General features: G+C 42.0%; 1 protein-coding gene across 1 annotated transcript in view; it reads right to left on the minus strand.

The window, feature by feature from the left end:
* The window catches only part of rsu1 (Ras suppressor protein 1), a 25,585-nt gene continuing 513 nt past the window's right edge, over positions 1 to 25,072 (minus strand). The window contains exons 2-8 of the mRNA XM_034862761.1: positions 24,196 to 24,298; positions 19,939 to 20,059; positions 16,334 to 16,452; positions 15,802 to 15,884; positions 15,372 to 15,486; positions 14,415 to 14,547; positions 1 to 202 (exon numbers count right to left, since the gene is read on the minus strand). Coding sequence (XP_034718652.1) covers positions 100 to 202; positions 14,415 to 14,547; positions 15,372 to 15,486; positions 15,802 to 15,884; positions 16,334 to 16,452; positions 19,939 to 20,059; positions 24,196 to 24,298 — 777 coding nt within the window. The 3' untranslated portion in view covers positions 1 to 99. The remainder of the gene's footprint in view (positions 203 to 14,414; positions 14,548 to 15,371; positions 15,487 to 15,801; positions 15,885 to 16,333; positions 16,453 to 19,938; positions 20,060 to 24,195; positions 24,299 to 25,072) is intronic.

Genomic DNA, 25,072 nt, shown 5'->3' on the forward strand with positions numbered 1-25,072 from the left:
AACAATAAAAAAACAATAAAAAAAGAGAGAAGAAAAGAAGGCACATGCAGTGAGTCTGACAGGCTGAGCTTGCATTCATCTCCATCCTCAGTCTCCTCTTCATTTGTTCTTGGCGGCCAGCGGTTTGCGGCTGATTTTCTTACTCTTATCGTTGTTCTTCTTCGGTGGTTCGGGGTTAGCCTGCATGTGTCTGCCGTAGAGACTGAGGAGGAGAGGAGAGGTTTTTAAAGTCCCTTCATCAGACCAGTTTCAGAGAAGAGATACAATCAAAAAAATCTAAATCAAAGTCAAGAAATCAAAATTAAGCACCAACTGTCCATCCTCCCCCCAGAGCATAACACCGGTGTTCTATTCTATTTAACGTGTATTTCATGTTAATGTTTCCTCATTCGGTTGTGAATGTCTGGAGCTGCTGTGACAAGGACATTCACCCAGTGTGGGATCAATAAAGTCAAGTCTATCTTATCTTATGTGTTTGGATGTGATCACGCAGAGGCAGAAACTGAAGCTCTGGCTTCCTATTTTTACTAACTTCCCACCTCCCATCAGCCATTGGGGCACATGCACTGCCACGCCGAGCCACAGATTTCACTTAACAGCTGCAGGTGTCCAATCGGGTCAACAGCATCACTGACACACAACCAGTGGGATCGTCAGCAGCCAAACGCACGCGCATACAAACACACACACACGCACACACACACACGCACGCACGCACCTAACTGTTTGCATCCTTCACACTTTCTACAATGTTTCCCTGATGAGACTTTTTCAATAACATTTTCAATGCAGGATAGCGTATTGTAACAATGTGGTATTAGTACTTCTACGTCCTCTAAGGAAAGGATCTGAATACTTCTTCCACCACTGACACCCCCTCCCCCCTTACCTGTCACTGTTTCTATCCCCTGGGTGTGTCATGCTCACAAGTGAAAGAGCTCATTGGAGTGGAAAAGACTTTTTCTTCAGCTCCGTGTCTCTCTGGGCTTTCCTCTGCAGCCTGATAATAATTGCGTCTTCGATTTCCCTTCTCTTACTGTACTCATGCTCGGCCTGGGTTTAAAACAAGCTTACTTTAATCTGGGAAATGTTGGAGTGTGTCATGGACGCCAATAACCAGGATCCACCGATCACTTCACACAATAACCAGCCAGTAGATTATATACTGTTTGTATAGCTCATTGGTGGCAGGCCTACTTTTGTTCATCTGCTTTTTGGCAGTAATGAAGGTTTTTGTTAATTTTCAGAAAGGTCAACCCATTCTTGAAGACCGCTCTCTTTCTCACCATCCAGTTACAGCATACATGGCTGGATATGATAAAACCGCAATTCCATACCTTCAAGATTTATATCAATATATACTTTTGTGTAGAATATAATATAGTAAGTTAGATAGTCATATTCAGCATTTTTACAATGATCCAAATCACTTTGTTTTTAGATCCGATTGCCGAGGAAATAAATCACTAAAATAATATGCTCTTCGGTTCTGATGCAGCCGCCCCTCCCTGTCTATACTCACCACTGTACAAGTGGAACTGTCAGTCCAAGACTGAAGTGTCTTGTATTCTCCTCTCCTCTTTCAGCCCCCATCCCATGTCAACACTTACAACTGGGAATTAAATGCTGCCAAAACCAATAATATCTGCTGCCCATCAAACCACAGCAAGCCAACGGCAGAGGCACACACAGGCAGGCAGAGACAGCCACAGGCAGGCAGAGACAGACGGAGGGACGGAGACGGAGATACAGCCAGTGGAGGTTGAGTGCGCAGTGCTGGCTCTATAGGTGGCTGTCTTCTCTTAGCTTACACATTGAGACTGTTCACCTATGAAAAGCTCACCACAGCTGCTCTCCAGCTCTATGTGTTAAATTACTGTCAGCCACCTGGCTTTATTTCCCAAATTACTTACTTTGACATGTCTGCCAATTGGAACTTAAAGACCCATCCCCCACCTCCCAGTATGCAGGGATACATATATGACAGATAGAGAGGGGGTGAGACAGAGTAGTAGAGTAGTAGAGAGACTGGGACTCTGCAGAGCCTCTTGGCCAGTCAGCTGGCCTGCCGAGTCCCAGAGGAGAGGGTGGGACAGGCAAAGGGTGCGGGGCAGCTCCCGGGAGCAGCAGAGTGTCTGGAAGCAGCCAGGCCTCGGGACGGTTGACAGTTTTTTGCCATGCCTGCTTGGCTCTGTCTGTCGGCTGGTCGGCCCACCACTCTGGACCGGCCTGAATATCTCAACATCTCCAGTAGTGATGTTAATGATTAACCGAAAATAAAGCAGCCTGGCTGGGCATGTGATCCAACACTCATTAATACCACCAGAGTTTTGAGACTAGAACTCAAGCTCAGAGTTTTGAGACTTGGACTCGAGCTCAGAGAATTGAGACTAGAACTCGAGCTCAGAGTTTTGAGACTTGAACTCGAGCTCAGAGACTTGAGACTAGAACTCGAGCTCAGAGTTTTGAGACTTGAACTCGAGCTCAGAGACTTGAGACTAGAACTCGAGCTCAGAGTTTTGAGACTTGAACTCGAGCTCAGAGACTTGAGACTAGAACTCGAGCTCAGAGTTTTGAGACTTGAACTCGAGCTCAGAGACTTGAGACTAGAACTCGAGCTCAGAGTTTTGAGACTTGAACTCGAGCTCAGAGACTTGAGACTAGAACTCGAGCTCAGAGTTTTGAGACTTGAACTCGAGCTCAGAGACTTGAGACTAGAAATTGAGCTTAGAGTTTTGAGAGTTGAACTCGAGCTCAGAGTTTTGAGACTTGGACTCGAGCTCAGAGACTTGTGAGCATCTCTGGTATCTACCTGTTGTTTGTTGAAATACATGGTAAATCGCAAGCAAATGAACACTGTAATTAATATTAATTATTATCTGAGTCGAAAAAGTCACATTGGTGATCGCAGTGTATCTAGACATTTTTACATTTCATATTTCCTTAGTCATTTTCTGACAATATTGACTAACCCCACTGGTGACTAAATCTTTGTTGACAAATCATGTGCTCAAAGAATGTTGCTGCTAAAATAATAAAATATATATATATATATATATATATATATATATATATATATATATATATATATCTCCAATTATCTCAGGAAAGAGGGACAATTGCTGAGCATTACCCAAAAATAATATTAAAATCTCTGGGCAAGAAAGTGAACAGCATTAATTGAATTATTAACCCTTTATTTCATAACAGTGATATGATTTTTCGTTTCATCTGTTTGCATGTGAATAAGAGGCAGCAGGAAACAGAGAGAGCAGAAGGGATCAGGGCTGACTGATTGTGTACGCTCCCTTTGAGAAATGCAGGATAATTCATTTAGTCAATAAGTGGCCAATGCTGTATACTTGGTGCTGTCATAACAAGCTAGTGTTAGCATAATTGCGGGTTCCAAGCCTTGATGGATGAGTTGAGGAAAGAAGGATGTGGAGGGAAGAGGAGGGCAATGATCAGTCAGCTTGTCATAAAGGAAACTATAAATCAATGTGAAGAGGAGAGAATAATGCAGCCTAATTGATGATGGAGTGTTCACTCAAAAGTCAATGTTTTTTGAATCATTTCTTTTCACTAGTAGGTCACCTGTTTTCTGCTCATCATGGCCGTTTTTAAATGCTCTGTAATGTTTCATGTAAAGCACTTTGAGTTGCCTTGTTGCTGACAGGTGATGTAGAAATAAAGTTGACTTTCCTTACACCATCAGCCTGTCAGTCCGTCCTCAGGGCACGGAAAAAAACGTGCCTCCTTGTCTCAGAGGAAGCGGAACGTCAACAGCACCGCGGCCGCTTTCGGCTCGCCGTTAATATCATATCACGGTGTTTGTGTGAAGTTTTGAAAAACTGTAACTTGAAGCCATTTTGTTGGCATTTCCGTGACACAAAAAACTGCGGAGTAGAGGGTGACACGGGAATCAACTGTGGCTCCCATTCCGAGCCCAACAAAATACTCCAGGCATGTCCCGATCATGAGACTGCCTCTCAAAAAAAATCCTGTCCTGCAAGATCCCAAGACAGGGACTCCTGTGGGTCACACGGTCACACACCCTCAACTGCAGAGCCGACGTAGTTCGCTCTCTGTCAATATGCAGGGAGGACAGATAAGCTTGAGATTACGTGCTCTCAAGAAACGAAATTTGGTACCCGAAAAATACAGAGTTGCACCTCCCTGTAAGACCAGCAGGCCCATGAGCCACAGATGGGCACAGGTGCATTTGCTGTTTAAATGACACGGGTGCTGGACATGAAAATTAACAAATGCGTTGGTCTTAAACCAGCAAAGACAATTGTGGGGGGCTTTGCACTGCACCTGGTGCAATATAGAAATTGTATAGACCAAAATGTAGAAAAACACCCAAAATGTAATTATGGGGAAAATAATAGACTATGAAAATATTCTCTATTTGCAGCCCTACTCCCTAGCCAGAATGCTATCACCTTTAATCGTGTGTGGGTGGATAGTTGGTCGTTTAAAATGGTGACGTGAGGCTCAGGCAGCGTCACCAAACTGTTGGCCTGTGCCTCCACGGTTCAGAAAGTGAAACCCAAACAGAGATACTGAAACACCTCTCCCTTCTCATTAGAGAGGAACCCCAAATGCTGCTGAACTGCAGAAGCCCTGTTCTTCTTCCAGACCAGGTCTCTAGACCAGGCTTGGCAAGGCTTTGCACTACTTGGTGCAAAGCCTTGCCATCCCGCAATCATAGATCTAGAATAAGTTCTTACTGTCTCCTAAACTCACTGAAAATCTATGACACTGTAAAGACAAACCAGAGACATTTAGTCCCACAGGTTGCCTGCTCTCTTCTCTCTCTCTCTCTCTATGTGCTGAAGAGGCCAGAACCCAGGAGAACGCACGCACAACAGAAACAGTTTCATTACGCTTTTATACAAGCAATACAGAGCACAGTTCTAGTTAAAGATCAACGTAAATATTTCCCATTTCTTTTGAGCGTGTGTGTGTGTTGTGTATGTGTGTGTGTGTGTGTGTGTGTGTGTGTGTGTGTGTGTGTGTGTGCGTAGCTCTGTGATGAACTGTTAGGGCCAATTAAATGCAGGAGAGGCAAATAGATTCAGATTCCCAATGACATCTTTATGGAGCTCTGCTATTCCACAAGGCTTAATTAATCATGGCAAAGTTCTGTGTGTGTGTGTGTGTGTGTGTAAAAAGATTGAACGTTGGTATTTTCTTTCCTTTATCTGGATTTATATGTGTGCGTTACAAAAATGAACGTGTGAGAGCGTGTGTGATAAATGCGCAGGAAGGCCAAAGGCCATTGATCGGATGAGGGCCTTCCTCTCACAGCCACCTCAGCATCACCAGAGCTGCAAAGCAATGTAGTTGCTTCCTCTACAGCCTGAGAAACATTAGAAGGAAAGCAACGAATGCTTTTAGCCAATGGCTAAGATCTCTGGCCTCATCATGAGTTAGTTCCAATTCCTGCTGACTCACCCTCTCGGAGGGCTGTGTGCATGTATATACAATACTGGAGCACTATTTCAGCCATAGGTGAAATCAACAAAAATATTCTCTAACTTTGTTAATGTACATTCAGAAATGCTGCAATAGACATGATTACAAACCGAAAAAAAGTGTCCACAGTGTGCAGGCTATATTAACCATGCCACTTTGGGGTTTTGGGGTTCTATGAGAGCATACATTTTGCACTCAGAATTCAGACACTCCGGGAAAATGGCAGTCAGTAAATAAAGTGTGCTAAAAAGTAAATATACATGTTATTGTGACATTGCACATTTATTGGCTGCATTTGACCCGCAGGCCGTTTCCTGGCCACATGCAGAAGAAGTCGACAGTGGTACGTTTAGATTATAATGAGTCTAGATGATCTGAAAAATAACCACACCAACTGCAGCTTCCTGTTTCAGGAGGATCCCAGACACAGAGCTAACCTAGAAGGCCTTATCCTGAACTGGACACTTGAGATATGTGTTATGGGTGTTATGTCTGTCAGTATGTATCAGGCCAATCACAACAGCTGTTCAGTCCGACGTCATGTTGCCTGAGCTCATAACTATTCAGGAGCTGGGTAAAGGATGCTGATAGCCAGACTCTCATTGGCTAGCATTTAGCCAATTAGCGTCAAGCAGCTTAGCTCTGTGGATATTAATGAGAACTGGCTTTCTACACCACGCTAGAATGGCTGGAAACAAGGTAACCACGGTAACCCAGTTACAGTGTCAATGGTAAAACTTCAGATATTACCACAAAGTCATAAAATATGGGTGGCATTACAGTCAGACCAAACCTCTAGGAAACCATCAAATACCTTACATCTCTTTTTTTTGCATTCATTTTTGTTTTTAATTAAATAAATGGTAGCTATAATTTTTAGACGGTTCTCTATATTTGAAACTAGCAAAGTGAGGACTTATGTAAAATAAAAATGATGGGATGAACTTAAGAGTAGAAAATGTGTACGTCTCTGTTGAGTTGCAAAAAGCTTTAATATCTAAAATAATTAAAGGTCATGAAGTAATTTGATTAAAATGTAAAATAACTAGGATTGTAGTCAAGTTTATAGTTTTATTTAGTTTTGTTGGATTTCTGGGTGATTCTACGGGGATTATAGGTTAGCTAACAAGTTAAACTGTGGAAAATAATTGTTTCTTTCATATATGTTAACCAAAACAAAAATATTCATCATCATCATCATCATCATCATCATCATCATGCTGAACAAAGTACAGCCCATAGTGATAGTAGAGATGAGCCGGAGACTCAAACAGCTGCTCCAAAACTTACTTTCCACAATGATTTACACACAGCGGGCATCATGCAGGGAGGTAGTTATGGATGTAATAATCAATCGACCACAGATCATTATTCGCTGATGTTTGAAATACGTCTTTGGCGATTGATTGTTTCTTGTGCTTTTGTGCCACTTGACAGTGACTGATCACGCTCATTATTCTTTAACAGTGCACGGACGGTTCGCATTATAGTGGTCTATCAGGGGACTCATTTTCAGCATTCCAGTAAAGAAAGTCAGTGTTAACCAGCAGAGCCTCTTTGAGTGGAACCTTCTGAGATCAGCCATGTAGACCTGTAGTACATTGATGACATGATGAACAGAGGCCCACAGATTAATGGCCAGATGTGCTCAAAACAGACAGAGGGCATGCAAGCCATTCGGTTTACACTACACACCGTTCATACAGAAGATCACACCAGCAAAAGGGGGTGTTGCGATTCACCGCACGGTTGTGCGACAGTGTCAATGAAAATGCCAATTTGTGTGAAATATTGTTGTTTTCTTTAACCCCTTGTTGTTTTCTAATAAAGATCTTAAGACCAACTGCACTTAAAGTTTTAGTTCATGGAGAATGAGAGAAAGAAAAGAGGAAACAGTCAGCTGTTCCACAAACTAACAGGCATGTGGGTGCTTGTTGTTTTGCGGTTCAAACTTTTTGGTGGCAGTGACGGAGGCAGTGGTGTTTCCTGTTTCCTGTACAAGACTCTAATACCGGCTCAAAACACTCCACCGCCACTGACTGAGACTTCGGGTGAATTTCTTCTGAAAAAATAAATGTGTGCATTGGGCATCAATGTGACAAACGGTGTTGGGAAAGTCACTTGGAAACTATAATCGATTACCCCTTGATTAAGTAAGGGAATTACTTCACTACTCAGGTACCTCACTAAAAGTACTGCATTATATTTCTCAGTATAAAATTACCTTCATCACTCAGTCCAGGTCCATGCATTCATAAATCCTCCAAGTCACATTTAATATTAAGTAATGGGTTATTAACTAGGGTTGCTTGGCATTGACAAAATGGCATATTGCGAAATTGAGCATGAATATCATGGTATTGATATTCATTAAGATATCCCTATACATGTATAAAAACACAAAATAAAAACAAAATAGATTAGTAGAATATCAAAACAACACAACGGTTTATTTAAACTGCAACGCACCGTCATTTACCGGTCCTTATAATATTGTATGAAAAATGCACACCAAAACGTATAATATTCTGGCTAGTCACATGATGCTGGTCACATGATTCCAGCGGGCTACAAGCTTTTTTTCATGCTAGTGCTATAGTGTCTTGTGGTTTTTGCGGTGAGAAAAGAGGCTGGTCGTATTGACTTCTACGCCCTGTACCACATTAGCTTGAGCAACATCTTAAAGCCAAAGTACTTCCACGCTGGCGAGGAGGCATTCATTTTGGATACTAACATTTCCCCTTCAATCTCCATTAGTTCATCATCTCCTTGAGTCACACTAATATTCTAACTTTTCTCTCTTCTTTCCTTTTGCTTCACACACCTGCTTTGTTGTTCACACTCTCTCTCTTTCTGTCAATTTGCTTTATTCACTATCTCCCTCTTCAATCATGCTGTCAAAGTTGGCACATGTGACAAGACAACTAAAATATGAGGGCGTATGCACATCTCTCCACAAAATAAACACAAAATTGCATACTTTGAGACATTTTCAATATTGATATTGCACAACGTGATATTGCATGCACCCCTATTACTAGCACAACAAGAATAAAAACAGATATGTGGGGTAAAGATATGCCATCTTCAGTGTCTTTCTGTGGAACAATCCAGAGGGTTTTAATCAGTAAAATGAGTTCCAGAGCTGAGCGGAGCAGCCAGAGCAGTCTGGTGGGGAGACAGAGGTTGCAATATCAGCCCTCCAACTGTAAGAACTGCTCACTGGAGTACCCTGGTGCCGCCTTCTCTGTTAGGCATTAATGCGTGAATATAATTAGACAGCAGAGGGAGGGACTGCACACTGCAGCCAGCAGAACTTACCAGTCTAGCTGAGCAGAAATGGCTAAAACGTGATATGAAATGACAAAAAAAGACAAAAAACATATCTGCCTGTTGCCGTGAGGATGACGTAAACTGCAGAAAACCTTACAGGCGTTTTACAAAGCATGCCAGACGTTTCTAGAACGACGTCCGACCTCCTTGAAGGCCACTGGTGTCAGTTTGTTTCAGTACGCAGTGAATAGCTTTAAAACTCTAACATTTTTTTCCATATTTTGCACTGGCGGCAGGGAGAGTTGGAGCGAGTAACAAACGCTACAAAAAAAGCATTCCTGCCACATTCCATAAAAGGGCATCATACAACTCACAGCTGTGTGTGACATAACTATCTCATTACAATATTCATCACTAAACATGCTGCTGTAGCAAGCATCTTGCTATTGCCAACATTGTTCAAATTCATATTTAACATAACAAATAGTATATCCATTCGGTACACACACTTATTTTTCCCTAGCCCAATGGATGGCCAAAGGACAGAGGGTGTCCTATGCTGTACAGATTATAATGCCCCTTCAGGCAAGTTTGGATTTCTGATATTGAGCTAAAAATAACACTGACAGTTGCAGCAGAGGAAATTACACTACATTATTGGGCACAAAAACAGCCAATGATTAGACAATATTGGCCCTATTTTATCAGGAAAAACTATAATAGTAATAATAATAACAATAGTTTTACAACACTTTATTGGAGTCTGACTGGCACCAACTTACAGGTAAAAAAAGGGGTCTTATTTTTAGATATGATGAGAAATTTAAAAAAAATCTGAATTTTCAACAATGTAAATATGACAGTAGTTTATATTTTCATAAAATACTGTCTGGCCCTGGGCTCATCTGAAAAAGCAAGCCTTTTTTTGGGTGTCAATTCTGTTCATTTTTCCATGTTTTTTTTTTTTTAACCAGTTTTGTTAATTGTGGCTTCATTTACTCAAGTGTAATATCAAATTGTCAGAAATACTAGGAAAAGGCAAAAAACAACAACACTTTTAGCGTGTATAGAGCCAACATTGTTTACATGTAAATCTGTAAAATATGTTTATTTCAACCAAAACTGGAGTTGTGATGGTTGGAAAAGTGCTTAGACGACCCAAAACGACTTCTCCAAGTTTTCATTTTGGTTCTGTTGACTTTGAAATAAGTGGATAAAATTACTGTTCATTTGTTTAAAATAAGGATCTTACTCTTTAACAAAAAGGTCAACCTTGTTAGAAATCCTTTCCATAATGTTGTCAGACAATAAGCATATTAATCTGAGCCTGTCAGCGGCCAGACGAGCACGAGAACTAGGAATAAAACTGAACACCTGACCCTGACCTCTAATCCGCCTCTGGATGGAGCATAACAAAATACCATTCCTCTACCAAGAACCTAGTACAGCACAGTATTAATACTACTTTCACATTCAATATACAGTACATCCCACTAAATTAGTCAGAAACTGGAGGTGCAGACAGGCAGGTGTGTTTGTGTGTGTGTGTGTGTGTGTGTGTGTGTGTGTGTGTGTGTGTGTGTGTGTGTATGTGTGTGTTCACAGAGTTGGAAGGTGAAGGACATTTAGTCAAGTGTGAATGAAGCTTTTTGGGAAATTGTTCAACACCTGCCGAAAGACCGGCTGCTACTTGCCGTCTGTGTGTCTGTGTGTCTGTGTGTGTGTGTGTGTGTGTGTGTGTGTGCGCCTTCTCTTTCACTGTTGCACTTCTTCCCATGCACTTCTATATCTTTCTCACTCACACGTTCTCACAGTTAGTTTATAAAGCGTCTCTCAGAGACAGAGGGGGTATCTTCAGTGTGATGGCCGTCGGGACAGGAGGAACAGACTGAAATTAGCATGTCCAAGTCGAGGCAAAGAGTGTTTAAAAACTCCCGACAGCGTGGCCACTGAAGCAAGCAGGCGGCTGCGGATGGGAAGTTGAAACAGCGGCTGGGTGAGTCAGTTTAGCACAGAACTATCCCTCTTAGGTTGGGAAGTATACATTCACCCAGGGCGGCTCATTCTCCCGTTAAACGCATCACGCTGGGACAAGAAAACAATGTAGTTCCTATTACGGACTAGGCTAGCCTTTAGTTGCTGCGTGTTCTTTGTGGAAGGAGCCCAGGTTAGCTAACCTCTGCAACAGCTGACTTTAACGTTGACAGTGATTGATCACAAAGATAGAGTGGCAGTCCATAATAGAGAGGAGCTAAGCTCTCCATCATCCAGCTTAAGACAGTCAATCAATCAATCAATCAATCAATCAATCAATTAGTCAATCAATTTGTCACATGAAATTGGACAATGTAGAATTCCAGTAACATATCCAGAGTCTGCAGTAGACAGGAAAGTTGATTTCCAGATCTGTGCTGCCTTCCACTCATCCATATCTGCCCCTCCCCACTTACACTGCCTTCACAAATACTAACATGCACTTAAAATAAGCAGGTGGCAGTCTCTATCCTCTCATGAATCTGTAGCTGTGTGTGTGTGTTTAGCAGGTTATTTACATGCTCTACTCCCAGGAGAAAGTTATTTATGTCTCTAGAACTGAATGGCTTTGTTTGGGTTGTTGTTTTTGAGCAGTGTGCATTGTTGAAACTGTTTTAATGCAACATTGATATTTGACCTGGCAGGACAGATCAGCATTGTGATCCTGCATCTGCTAGTAAACCCCTCTCTTCAACGGAGCAGAGTAGTAAACAACTTTCTTTTTTTTTTCTATGGGGATCACTTAAATTAGCACAATTGGCATTTGTGAGGGCCTAGGGAGGTGTTCTCCCGAGGACTAGATAGAAAGAGTATACCTTGGGAGCTGCAGCCCCAGCAACCGCCTTCAAACTTAATTGTATGTTCATCAAATCCCATTGATGCTCTCCACATAATAAATATTATGTTGGGAACATTGTGAGCTTCACCAAAACCAAGAGTTCAAAATCAATGACTGTAGCTATGTTTAGCAAGCATCTGTAACGCTAGCATTTGTTTGAATGTAGATTGTGATACACACACCTGTTACCAATTAGCTGCGACATGGGAAACAGGCCTAGTCACATGTTCTATTGGCTGATCTGTCTGTCTGAATAACTCATGTTGATTTAACAGGACTGCATGGAAAGATGTACATACACAAAGACGACTCACTCCCACATATTGCTCATACAAGTATGCAGACATAATATGGGAGGGAATATGGTCTTTTCTGTCTCACTCACACACTGTCACACACAATGCAGGGATCAGTTCCAGAGCCTGGCTCAGAGCAGCAGTTTGAAGCATTCACACAGAGGATTTGCAGCATCTCCTTCTGCCTGGAACAAAGAATTAATAGCAGCCTTCTGCTTCAAGGGTGCAACCTCTAACACTTTCTTCTGCTTACATATAGATTTCTGTGCTCGAGCATGGGGTTGAAAGCAGTCACCCTTACAAAATTTAGTTTTGCCTTCAACACACCTTTAAGACATTTGGTTGCTGGTGGAGAGCTTGAATTGTAAAGCAGCAACACAACGTGTTTTGTTACCGTAACAAACACTTCTGTGCAGCTCTGAGTGGAGTGATGAGAAAACTGATGCTGCTACCAATAATCTGGCCTGGCCGTTAAAAGAGATCAGCAGTTATCGGTCTGTATCGTGGGTTAAAGGGCTGGTTCAGAATTTTAGACATAGGACCTTATTTCCAGTGTGTGTTTTTTTTAGCAGTGGAGACAATTTTCAACACAGTCCTTCCAGCTGGAGAGTTTGCTGGTGCTAGGCTAGCGTAGGTCAACAGTATCTGCTAGCCTGCCATTAAAAACGCTCTTACCCACTCCACAGTGCAGCAAAGGCAAATAAATTATAGCGCCAGAATATTGATGTTAATGTCTGTTGATAGAGTGTTAGAAATAAAACTAACTGGCTAACTTGGAAATAAGGTCTTATGTCCAAAATTCTGAACGACCCATTTAAGCACAAACCCACTATAGGAGCTATAACCACCACCTTTAAGGCTAGAAGGATGTCATCTTATTTGGGCAATGTATTATTATTGATATTGTGATATGAGACTACATACTGTCTTAGACTTTGGATACCATAATAAGGCTACATTGTAGTATTTTCCTGATTTAAAGGCTGTATTACAGATGTCATTTTCTGAACTTAGACTGCTGTAGTGGTTCGATTATTTGCCTTTAACCATTTAGTCATTTTATCCAAATTATTGTAACTATTTATCTAAAATCTAATTGTTAAGATATTTTGTCAAAGCACCAGTTGTCAGGCCTACAATACTGCCGCAATATCCACGTGTTCCATTGACTGTAAAAATAATAAAAATAAGTGTGTTCGTAATTATAATAGCAAAAAGCAAATTAACAGCAAAGAGCTCTCCCTTTTTTCCCCTCTCACGTGTGCCCTCCAGACGCTATTACAACTATCCAAATTAATGACTATTGGGAAAAAAGTGACAGCCTGAGTGTCCACCTGCAGTTACGCTCACAAAATCAAATACATTGATAAAACAGATTTGTTACTTTTTGAACATGCAGTCATTAGCGCCACTTCAAACCCGGGCCGCGGTGTTTGTGTGGATGGAGAGGTTGGGGTTATCACGATGGCTTCAGTGTTCGATGACTGTCCGCTGGACAATTCCATCGCCCAATGTCCCGACCTTAACAAGCAGTCTTACCAAGACTGAACACAGACCTGACATGATGAGCAAAGTTTTCATCTAACTTCCTGCTATTTGGACATAATGTTCATTACCTGAACCACGGAAATGTAGCTGTGTGTAAACATTGAAGCATCAAATCACTACAGAGGGAATTCCAGAGTCTTTTAGTATTTATTAAAGTGGCATCTGCCGGGTATGCACTGCTGCTGTTTAATAGAGGAGTGTAGATTTCAAACACAAAGACCATCTAATATGATATAAATCAGTAAGACCACGTTTTGACCTCTCCGCGTTCAAAAATAACAATGTGCACAGCAGTCAGTTTTCAGAAAAGTCTTCATTTACACGTGTACCAGTGTATGTTGTCACGCTCAAGCCCACGTTAGCCAATCAGAATCACTTCCTCTCTCTTGTCTTCCTCACTTCCTCGGCTGACTAAACCTCCGTTTGTCTCAGTTTACATTCAAACAATGATTTCCAAAATCTCCACTCTGGTTGGAGGTTTTAGAAAGACTTGATTTCAGAGGCGAATTCTCCGTTCGCCTATAAGCGAAGGGCACAAACGAGAGGAAATGTCTTTGTTTTTCAAAATAACCATGTCTTTTAAACAGGGTCTATAGCAACAAACTAAATGAGAGATTAGGATATTGACATTTGGGTAATGCGTTTATCGTATGCTGATTTACATTGTAGGAAAATACACTGTGAAATATTCTGTTTAATAATCAAGGTAGTCAGCATGAGGTGAAACACGTCCATCTAATTTGCTGCTCTGCATTATGAAAATTATGACATGCTGAAATGGGTGCACTCATGACATCATCTGCAAGTTGTATGATTTTATGAGTCGGCACCTTAAGATTCCAAAGACTATCGAGGTGAAGCCGCCACTTTGTTTGTTTGGAAAGTTCATGTGCATAACTGAAGAGAAGTTGCCCTTGTGCATGTGTGTGAGCGTTAGTACTTACTACTTATAAGTCTCGGAGCGCACATATTCAAACACATGGGAGACGCCCAGCTGGAACTGGTCCGCGATGGGAGTGACCCAGGGATTATTCTCTGCTTTAAACACCTGCTTAGGACCAGTCAGATCCAGATTACCTGTAGACACATAGACACACACAAGCACATATAACAGAGCTGATTACACTCATCAGTTTAATATGTGTAAGGCTGGTTTCAGTCAGGGAAAAAGCAATCTGCTGAATTTCCGCAGGGTTGTACAGCGGGGGGAGTGTTGGCCCATGATTTTTACTTCAATCCTACTGTCTTCCGTCAGATCATTTACAGATCTCAACATTTTCAACCGCACGGCAGCGTCACGGAGAAAAAGAGAAGGAATAGAGACAAGCGAAGAAAAAAAGCGTTCACCATTCCCCTTTTACACAAACGCCCGCGCAGTTCAGTGCTTGGGTTTGTTCTTTTAAAAGCTTCCTGTGGCAGTGATTTTTCCCGTTTTCTGCACGGGACTCTCACACCGCCCCAAAACAAACCGACAAGTCTGATCCCCGGTTACATTGCTGACATTGCTTGTCACTGCAGCGTCACGTGGGGTTGCGTTTCTCCAAAAGTTGAGTTAGACTCAAGTTTTTGCGGGTCTGCTGTGTTGTCTTGCGTGTCCCACCTGCGGCAAACCCCGCCAGCCCCCTGACGCAGCCTAAAAACACTACCCCCATTCACCCCTGTGTTATGCAGCAGCGCCGTGTCGGGTACAGGGAAGTACATTTAGAATTAAGACTTTCTCTAAAGGAGGTCTCCGCCACATTTCATTGCACATGTTGAAAATATGACAAATAGATCTTTGAGCCTTTGAGATTTGAACCAAAGCAGGTAGGTAGGTGTTGTGGATTTTGACTATAGTCCTGTGTGTGTGTGTGTGTGTGTGTGTGTCTGTGTGTGTGTGTGTGCACGTGCATGGTCAGTACCGAGTTCAGGGGGCAGGACGGTCAGTCGGTTGCCCTGGATGTGAAGCTCCTTGAGTTGAGCCAACTCCCCGATCTCCTTGGGCAACGAGATCAGATCGTTATCTCTCAGACTCAACTGGAGGAGGAAAACCAGAAGAAGAACAGGACAGAATACACTTGTTTAACACACAATATCTGACAATTACACAGGAAACAACAGCATGGTTAATTAGTTTTAAGTACAATGCTGGACTAACATATTCCGTAATGTTCCTAAACACTTTACTACTGGGACTAAATATTCATTTTTTCTTTTAGAAAGGCGGGCGCCGTTGTTTTTAGAGCGGAGAATTATCCATTTCAGACTCTGAATCACAAGATGTCTTTCACTCCTGGTTAGAGAATTTTAAACTGACGTGACATTGTGTCACTTGCATTGACACTAACTTACTATTTGCAGCTTGGTCAGCTTCCCGATGTCGGCAGGCAGGGCCTCGAAGTCATTGTCACTCAGATAGAGAGCGCGAAGTGTGGCTGCAAAACAAGCATCTCTGTTAGTCTGTGTGTGTGTATGCGTGTGTGTGAGTGTTTATGGGAAAGTCCTAAGCAAAGAGAAATTTGATCAATAGCTGCAGTCAAGCCTGATTAATAATACTGCCTCACAAACTGGACAGAATCAATCCACACAGACCTTCTGCGGGTCTGCCAAAACAGCAGACAGCTTTGTCAACGTGCAATGAGCAAAACGGTCAACTCTGTATGTGCGTGCGTGTGTGTGTGTGTAGATGGGCGGGGTGGGGTATACCGTATTACAGCGCATCCCTAGCGTGGACTAGAAATAGTAACCAAAACATTATAGTTGGGAAACAAGCTAAAACAGCGGAGCAGAACAGCTGTCCATCACTGTCAGCATGTGGAGAGCCAGGACTCTGGGTGTGTGTGTGTGTGTGTGTGTGTGTGTGTGTGTGTGTGTGTGTACACACTGAGGTAGAAGAAGTTTCCGGGCAGCGAGTTCTGGTCCAGGTTGTTGTAGGTCAAGTCCAACACTTCCAGAGATGGCAATGAACCAAATCCTCTGGGCAATCCGCTCAGACGGTTCATTCTACACACACACACACACACACACACACACACACACACACACACACACACGCACACACGAGGGGTTAGAAGTCTTCTGTCTTTTTCGACACACACCTATTTCTGTAAGTGTTCATAACACTTTTTTACTCTGTTACCTTTGGTGTGAACAACCATGTGCAGCGCCATGGATGTCTTCGAGGAGAGACAGAGTGTTTAGCCCTCTGTCCTCGTTAGCTTACTTCATTACATCTCAGCTTTTCACTCTGTCTTTGATTATGGACGTCTAGAACAGAACACTGCAACACTCTGTACAAACTAGCTGTAACCCATTTTTGGGATTTTCATTTAATCTACTGTCAATTACAAAAATCATAGGGTTGGGCGCGTCATTGAAACAACTGTTAATTTCATACTTTTTGGAGGAAAGACACATTTTACAACAGTCTTTAAAAAAAAGCTTTAAAACAGCTTCAATATTATTGTTGCGCATCTTGAATGGCAACAACATGTTACTGCAAGTTTAAGAAAAATAGATACCGTTATTGCAGGCTTACAAATAAATACTGCTAATGCAGTCCCGCTGCAGGGGGTTATTAAGGGGGGTTATTTTGAGTTCAGGAGTCTGATGGCTTATGGGAAGAAGCTGTTGCAGGATCTGGCCGTTCTGCACCGGATGCTGCCAGATCTCTTGCCAGAGGGCGGCAGAGAAGACAGTCCATGACAGGGATGGGTGAGGTCCGTTGTGATGTTTTTAGCCCAGGCCAGACAGAGACAACCTTATGATCTTTTCCGCAGCCCTTTCCAGTCTCCTTACAGTCTTGCAATTTGAGGTTTTGCAGTCCCCAAACGAGACAGAGATGCAGCTGGTCAGTATGCTCTCTATAGTGCCTCTGTAGTACGTGTAGAGGACAGGTGGGGGAGGTGTGCTCTTCTCATATGAGACGCCGATGTGCTGTCGTCACAAGAGAGGCGGTGTGGAGGGACCATGACAGACTGTCTGTGATCTGCACCCCTAGGAACTTAATGCTACTGACACCGCAGAGTTGTTGATGAGGAGTGGTGTGTGACTGTGCCTACATCAGCTTTAAGATCTTGGAGACATAGTCCCTTGGTAGCCAAGGGGTTACAGCGCATGTCACATTACTACAACACCCTGGGTTCAATTCCTGCTTCCAGACCTTCACTTTTTTACATACCCATCTCTCTCCCCCGTTTCCAATCAGCTCAAAAGACAAATTGTTAAATGCTGCTTTGTTCACCAAAGAAACCTCAACATGTGGACAGAAGGAACCAGGGACCAAACTGCCAAACCCTTTGTTTGCTGGATGACCGGCTCTACCCCGAGTAGTTTCTCCACAGCACTATTTCTCCCCATCACTAGCTGGGAAACGGGGAAAAAATACGCTTTGGCTTTTTTGTATATATTTGTTTATAATATATACTGCCGCGTCTGTCAAGCTGTATCCCAGCAATGTACATACATTGAGCCAGACTAACCCCTGAGCCCCAGCTGATGTGATGGTTTAACAACTATTGTCTCTAAGATTACTGTGCATGGCTGTGATAAAGTGGCATTTAGCTGACCAGTATTCATTTGTTCTTCTATAATCAATTACAGAAACCATGTCAAACGTGGAACCACATTACTAAATCGGGATCTTGTGTTTCCAAACTCGCGTTCAGGTCCCCAGTGGTCCGGGTTTGTGCCATCCGTTTGTTGCTTGTCCTTGTGGACTAACAATCACCCGTATCTGTGACAAAATCAGTAGGAAGCAGCTCAAAGGCCTGGCCAGACAGATTAGCAGACAGGGAGGATTTGATGATGTCAGAGACACCAGCTGAGTTTCTGCACATATATGGCTTGTGTGTTTGTGTGTGCATGCAACTGACAGGTCACAAGGATGACTCTTCTATTTCAATTCTATTATGTGTGTTTGACAAATGAGATTAAGCACTCACATGACACACACACACACACGAAAAACAAACAGACGATGAAAAGTGAATGCACAGCCTGAATATCAGTGGGAGGCTTACACTATCCAGATGATGTTTGTCTATGGATCAATACACACCAAGGCTCCGCTCCTAATCCTCCTGTCACTGACACCCTGCTTGTGGAAGCCTGCACTCAAATCTAACACGCACATAGAGCCAAGGGGGTTTATGTGCGCCCTTGGCATCCGGAAAGCGTACCTCCAACCTATGGGGAGATTGTAGGCTAACAAGCCATCACCTTCTGTTAGCAATCCATTGACTCTCATTCATTTTGGTGCCACTTTGAAAGCAAATAACGTTACATCTGAAGTGTTTAAAGACTCTTTTTGTCCGTTGTTTATCACTAAACAAACACAACAATGTATAAAAGGCTCCATTACCTTGTAGCTCACGTTATGGCACGTTATGGATTACTTTTAGACTTGCTGTTTTTGAGTTCCAGAAAAAACTCATGGCTATGTATGCTAGCTGTGCGCTGATAACATGCTTCGGAGCATCAGACTGTGGGTCCAAGAGACTGACGTTCTCTTCAGAATCACACTCTCCTTCTGAAGTTAGCAGAACCCTCGAGATCTCGCAAATTCACGTATGATCGCGCAATTAAGCATGATGTAGTTTCTATAAACAGAACCACAAAACCTCTGACCTGTTGCCATTATGACATGTTCAAGGTGTAGTGCTGGAATATGAAAAAAAGAAAGAAAAATATCTGAAAATGTTTTGGGTCCTTTTATTGCTGTTGTGTGGCTGTGATGAGAGCTTTGCTTTTGGAAAAAAACATATTTGACCGACCCACAATGCTGCCCTATAGTATGACTATTAAATGGTTGAAGATAAATATCAATTTCACTAATACTGGAACAACAGATTTGATGATGCAAAGTGAATGACTTATGCTATTCAACTGAACTGGTTAAGATGTATATGTAGAACATGTTGTTTTGCTATGGCTCTTAAAATGAATGTGAAACCTACCTTGATAGGTGGAGTCAACTTCCATGTTTTGGTTCTGTTGTTTTCTACACCTGATGCTTACCGTATGGGAGAACACATGAGATGGAAAGACCATCTTTTCAAGTGGACTTGGGCATGAACGTGTTCACAATTCACTTCATCAAACGAGCAGGACTTTGGGGTCGACTTTAGGATTGGGGTCCAGGTCCCCGATGTAATAGCCCCCTTACCATATAGTCCATTTTATTTTTATATTTCATCAAAATGCAGAAAATGTGTTTGACGCTGAAGATATCCTACCCCCCACTTTCATATGTTCCCCACAAAGGTGCATTCTGAGCCAGGAAAAATATACTGTATATATTAGACTACTCTCCTGGGTGGAGATCTCAACTTCCCCCTAATGGTAAACCCACAATGCGTGTGTTTATGAAGAAAACAGGAGAATAATCAGACAGTAGACAAGCCTGGCCTCAGGGCAGCAGAAAATAAACAGTGTTTGTGTGTGTGTGTGTGTGTGTGTGTGTGTTAACCAATTTAGAATGGGACATACCCAAGGTTGAGGTGTTTCAGCTTCTGAAGACTGCTGATCTGAGTGGGCAGCTCTTCTATCTGGTTGTTGAACATGTTCAGAACCTCCAGGTTCTTTAGCTCGGAGATGTTAGCAGGCACCGCTGGGAGACACAGAGGGGATAAATAAATCTCTCACACGCACACACACGCACACACCTCTTCAAGATGTCTGTACCTTTCTACAGAGTGTGGTTAGCACTCATCAACAGCCCCTGTTCCTGACAGTCCGCGTGTCGTCATTAGCTGCGGGGCTCTAACAAACCTGCTGTAATTAATGAGTCGATTAGCGTCTGCATGTTGACGTTCCAACAGCACACATATTGCATATTGTCCCTCTTCACTTCCATCCGCAGTTTTATTGCCCTGTGGTCTGCAATCAATGGGCTGATAACAAAGAGCAAGAAGTTTATCGGATTATCACACTAATCAATGGAATGAGAGAGAGGGAAGCAGTGGAAGACAGACGGCCAGGCCCTGACCTGAATGCTGCCAGGAGAATGAGTGTCGGAGAGGTGAGGTCTGGGCATACTGATACTATATCAGTTGTCACCTGTGTGTTGGTGTGTGTGTGTGTGTGTGTGTGTGTGTGTGTGTGTGTGTGTGTGTGTGTGTGTAGATCCCACCAGATTGTTTAAACTGCTGGGTAAATTGTATGATACCACTACCAATACCAAGACTTTGATAACTGTTCCTGAACGATACCGTTTACTTGACTATGACATGTAACGTTAGACAGCCAATCACAGATCTTGGTAGAAGCTTACTTAATGCAGATGAAATTAACTCAATAGGTATGAAACTGGGTATTAAATCACAAAGCATTTTTCTATTATTGACACTTTACAGGCAACTTGGTTGGTGCCTAAATGAGTGTGTGTGTGTGTTTGTGTGTTAACACATTTAGAATGGGACATACCCATGGTTGAGGTGTTTCAGCTTCTGTAGACTGTTGATCTGAGTGGGCAGTAAAGACTGTCTGGTTTTAAGAAGGTCCCGCTGGTTCACGGAGGATGTCAGAAATCTATTTCATTTAGCTGGCCTCCTCCCCTCTGTGGGCCACTGACCACGGCTCAATCAATGGAACACCACAACCTCCGATCCAAGCTGACACACCTACAGTACTTATAAGGTCCTCCGTGCTGTATATGATATTGATTTCCACATGGGCTCCTCTGGCCTGTTGTGTTAGTGTGACCTGGGGGAGCTGTGGGATTATCAGGTTATGTGCTGGTATGTTTGAGGAAGAAAACCCTGCAGCCCTGTGTGAAGACCGTGACACAGCAGGTGACGTTTAGGGTGCTTTTAAAACCTATGGTTCTGATGACTAATCGGACGCGACTTCGGGGGTGAAGTTGCAAAGTTGTCACGTGGTGGAAATGGAACGGGTCTCAACTTGACATCATGACTTTGCTTAAACATACACGCCACCTTCTGCTCTCAGAAGTAATGGAGCAATACCAATTTTACAACATCTTGGGTTTTCTGGTTCTGATTTAGCGGTTCTAACATTTTAGGAAAAGGCAAACAATGAGCAGGTGACAGTGAGTGAAAGAGAGGTTAGTAAAGGCTCGGCTAGTAAATACACTTTGCGTTTATTGGTTCACTTCCTGTAATTGTCAGGAAGGTTGGGATCACGGTCTAACCTTAAGTTAACCAAACCCTATTGCAATTGGAAGTAAACACTGACCCCCTTGTTTTCAAGTACCGGACTATGCAACAAAAACACTCCAGGGTTTGGTTAAATCGGTGTGAAAGCGGCCTTACTGTTGCTGGAAGACTCGACCAGGGCTGGGTATCATCAAAGATTTTCCACACTGGTAACGATACCAATACTTTTGAAATGTATAAACCAAAGAAAAACAGCAGCAAAAAGTGACAAAAAGGAAGAAAAAAGTGGAAAAAACTTTTTTCTAACCTAAAAAGGCGATAAAAAACTAGGTAGGCAAAAATGTATTAGGAAACTAAATTAACATGCGGGACAGCTGAGTTACCGAGCATACCTTGAGAGTGCCTGCAGGTAGTAAACTACGCCAATTATGTTATCGCCATTTCTGTCTGATCTGGGCTATTAATAACCCAGTGTGAGATGTGTGTAATCTTTCCATCTCCAGCAGCAGATTAGAAAACACAGCGGAAGGTGAGCATGTCCCCCGATCAGCGAGCACTGACGAAAACGTGCGTGTCAAATGTTTTTTTATATATATCTGATGAAAATCAAAAGTCAACCTCAACCAAGTCATGTATTTATGTATTTGGTCTAACAAGGTCCTATTTCTGAGGTGTTTTCTACCCATGTGTATTAGCCAATATTAAGGACTGAACCCATCATTCTATAATAATGAAAATATTCTTACTTTTACACAATCTTGTCAACATTTCAATACTGGGAAGAAAATGTTTTCAGCAACTTAAAATGAGTTCAGTTGAGCTAAAAAGAAAGTGGAATTACGTGACCTAACTAAAATGCTTTTATTGTTCGCACTGACAGAAGAAAGGGCTGGAGTTCATACTTTACTACGAGCTCTGCCTTGCCAGAAAAAAAAGGGAAGCACAAGAGAAAAATACAGAAACATTAGGGTTAGGTGTTATTAAATCTAACAAATAATATTCCACATTGAACAGTTATATAAATAATATAGTTATAATTAATGGTAGTAATAAAAATGGTTTAATACATAACTTGATGTGGTTACTCAGTTGTTTAAAGGTTTGTTATTTTAACAGTGGAAACCCAGGTTAGTGTGAGTGTTGATGGGTGTGTGGTGACCTCTGCTGGTGCAAAAGGCCACCACATCCCTTCCAATCAGCTGCTGCCGTGCATTGATCCTGATCCACAGAACTGTGACTTTCTAAATGTTACCACCAATGGAGCTGGCTCTAGAGCTGTAAAAATTACAAAATGTTGCTGTACAAGCCATTGTCTCAGAAATGAATGGACAACAAAATAGAATTGTTTCTTTCACTCACATTTCAAAACATTAATTTCGGTATTACTTTTTCAAGAGTCACCGGACGCCACAATCTCCTGGACATAGTCATGTGTTTGTGTGGAGCTGATGGTCTTCATTAGCATAGTGGCAACTCATTTGGCAGTGGCTTGCATGTAACGAACATTCATTAATATCAAAAAGTCAAGGATCGGAATACTTCTTCCACTACTGACCAGAAAGGTATTTGATAGGTGCCTATCCAGATGACATTGTGCTGCGTCAAAAAGCTGAGCGAGGTTAGATATTCTTTGGTTGGACGACCCTTCGGCGAAACAAAATAAATAAGACAAACCATTGCTTTAAATCCCTGTTGCTGCTAAATCTCTACCTGACAAATCATTAAATGGCTAAACAACACACAAAGATTTAACATAGTAATTCTGCATAACATTACAAGAGGACATATGCCCATAGCAATTAGAAAGGTGAAATCTGCTCTGAGAGCTAATCTAGTCAGTCACCTGTAACTCCACACTGATTCACATTTGGCGGATGTGTTTGTCCAAAAAGATCCCTGAACAACGAGCAAAAACCCTGGTATGGTCCTTTAAGTTTTTAACATTTGCTCTGCAACAACAAAATAAGATCTATATACTCAATTATATTTATACTTTAACCTTTTTCTTTACCCTAAACCTTTCTTCAAATATTCTACTGGTGTCGTATATGTATTGTTAAAGGGTCATATATGTGATACTGACAGCTAGTTTTTTAAATAGTTACTGCAGTAACTATAGGGCGGGTAGAATCTACTTCCGTTGATCCCGTTCATTTGTTTGCTACTTTCATGGCTGTACTGACGTTTACGTCTTTAAACGTAGTTGATAACAACACAACGGTCAAAACCCAGAATAAGTAGTAAACCCTCCTAAGTAGTCTCAGGAAGAAACTAGTTTTGGTGGAACATGTGTACGTTCAGAAGTAGTTTTAGTCGTCAACAGAGAACTCTGATTGGACAGATAGTCTAGCTAGCTGTCTGGATTTACCCTGCAGAGATCTGAGGACCAGGTAACCATAGTCCTCAGATTGGACAGATAGTCTAGCTAGCTGTCTGGATTTACCCTGCAGAGATCTGAGGACCAGGTAACCATAGTCCTCAAAAATCCAGCAAAGGTTAGAACGCCAACACAGAGACAGGGGAATAAGCCAGCTGGAAGAAGGGGCATCCGGCAGCACCAGAACTACCCCAGAAGTGGAACGTCGTGGACTGAGACTACATTATTACTGAGAGTGTGTGAGAGGCTTACCTGTGAGCTTGTTGTGGCTGAGGACCAGCTGCGTGATGTTAGACAGAGTGACTGCAACGACAGAACATCCAGTCAACACAACAGCACTGCAACTCGGTTGGCACTTCGTTTACATCTTTCTCGTACACAATATTGTAATAAGGACTGTAATTAATAATATAGTTGCAAAAAAGCAAAGTTTATTTTTTTTACTTAATCATACTTGTATGTGGAGAAAAAGTACTAGTCCATAGTTCTCTCTGAAATGTAGAGTAGAAGAAGAAAGTGGCATGAAAAGAAAAGACTCAAGTACAAATTTGTACTCAAAAGGATCACTAAGGTCTAAATAAAGAGACTTCAGATACAGTATTAGGGACCACTAAGGTCTAAATAAAGAGACTTCAGATACAGTATTAGGGACCACTAAGGTCTATATAAAGAGACTTCAGATACAGTATTAGGGACCACTAAGGTCTAAATAAAGAGACTTCAGATACAGTATTAGGGACCACTAAGGTCTAAATAAAGAGACTTCAGATACAGTATTAGGGACCACTAAGGTCTATATAAAAGAGACGTCAGATACAGTATTAGGGACCACTAAGGTCTATATAAAAGAGACTTCAGATACAGTATTAAGGACCACTAAGGTCTAAATAAAGAGACTTCAGATACAGTATTAGGGACCACTAAGGTCTATATAAAAGAGACTTCAGATACAGTATTAGGGGACCACTAAGGTCTATATAGAAGAGACTTCAGATACAGTATTAGGGCACACTAAGGTCTAAATAAAGAGACTTCAGATACAGTATTAGGAACCACTAAGGTCTATATAAAAGAGACTTCAGATACAGTATTAAGGACCACTAAGGTCTAAATAAAGAGACTTCAGATA

The sequence above is a fragment of the Etheostoma cragini genome, chromosome 22 (assembly GCF_013103735.1).
Source record: "Etheostoma cragini isolate CJK2018 chromosome 22, CSU_Ecrag_1.0, whole genome shotgun sequence".
Classification (NCBI taxonomy): domain Eukaryota; kingdom Metazoa; phylum Chordata; class Actinopteri; order Perciformes; family Percidae; genus Etheostoma; species Etheostoma cragini.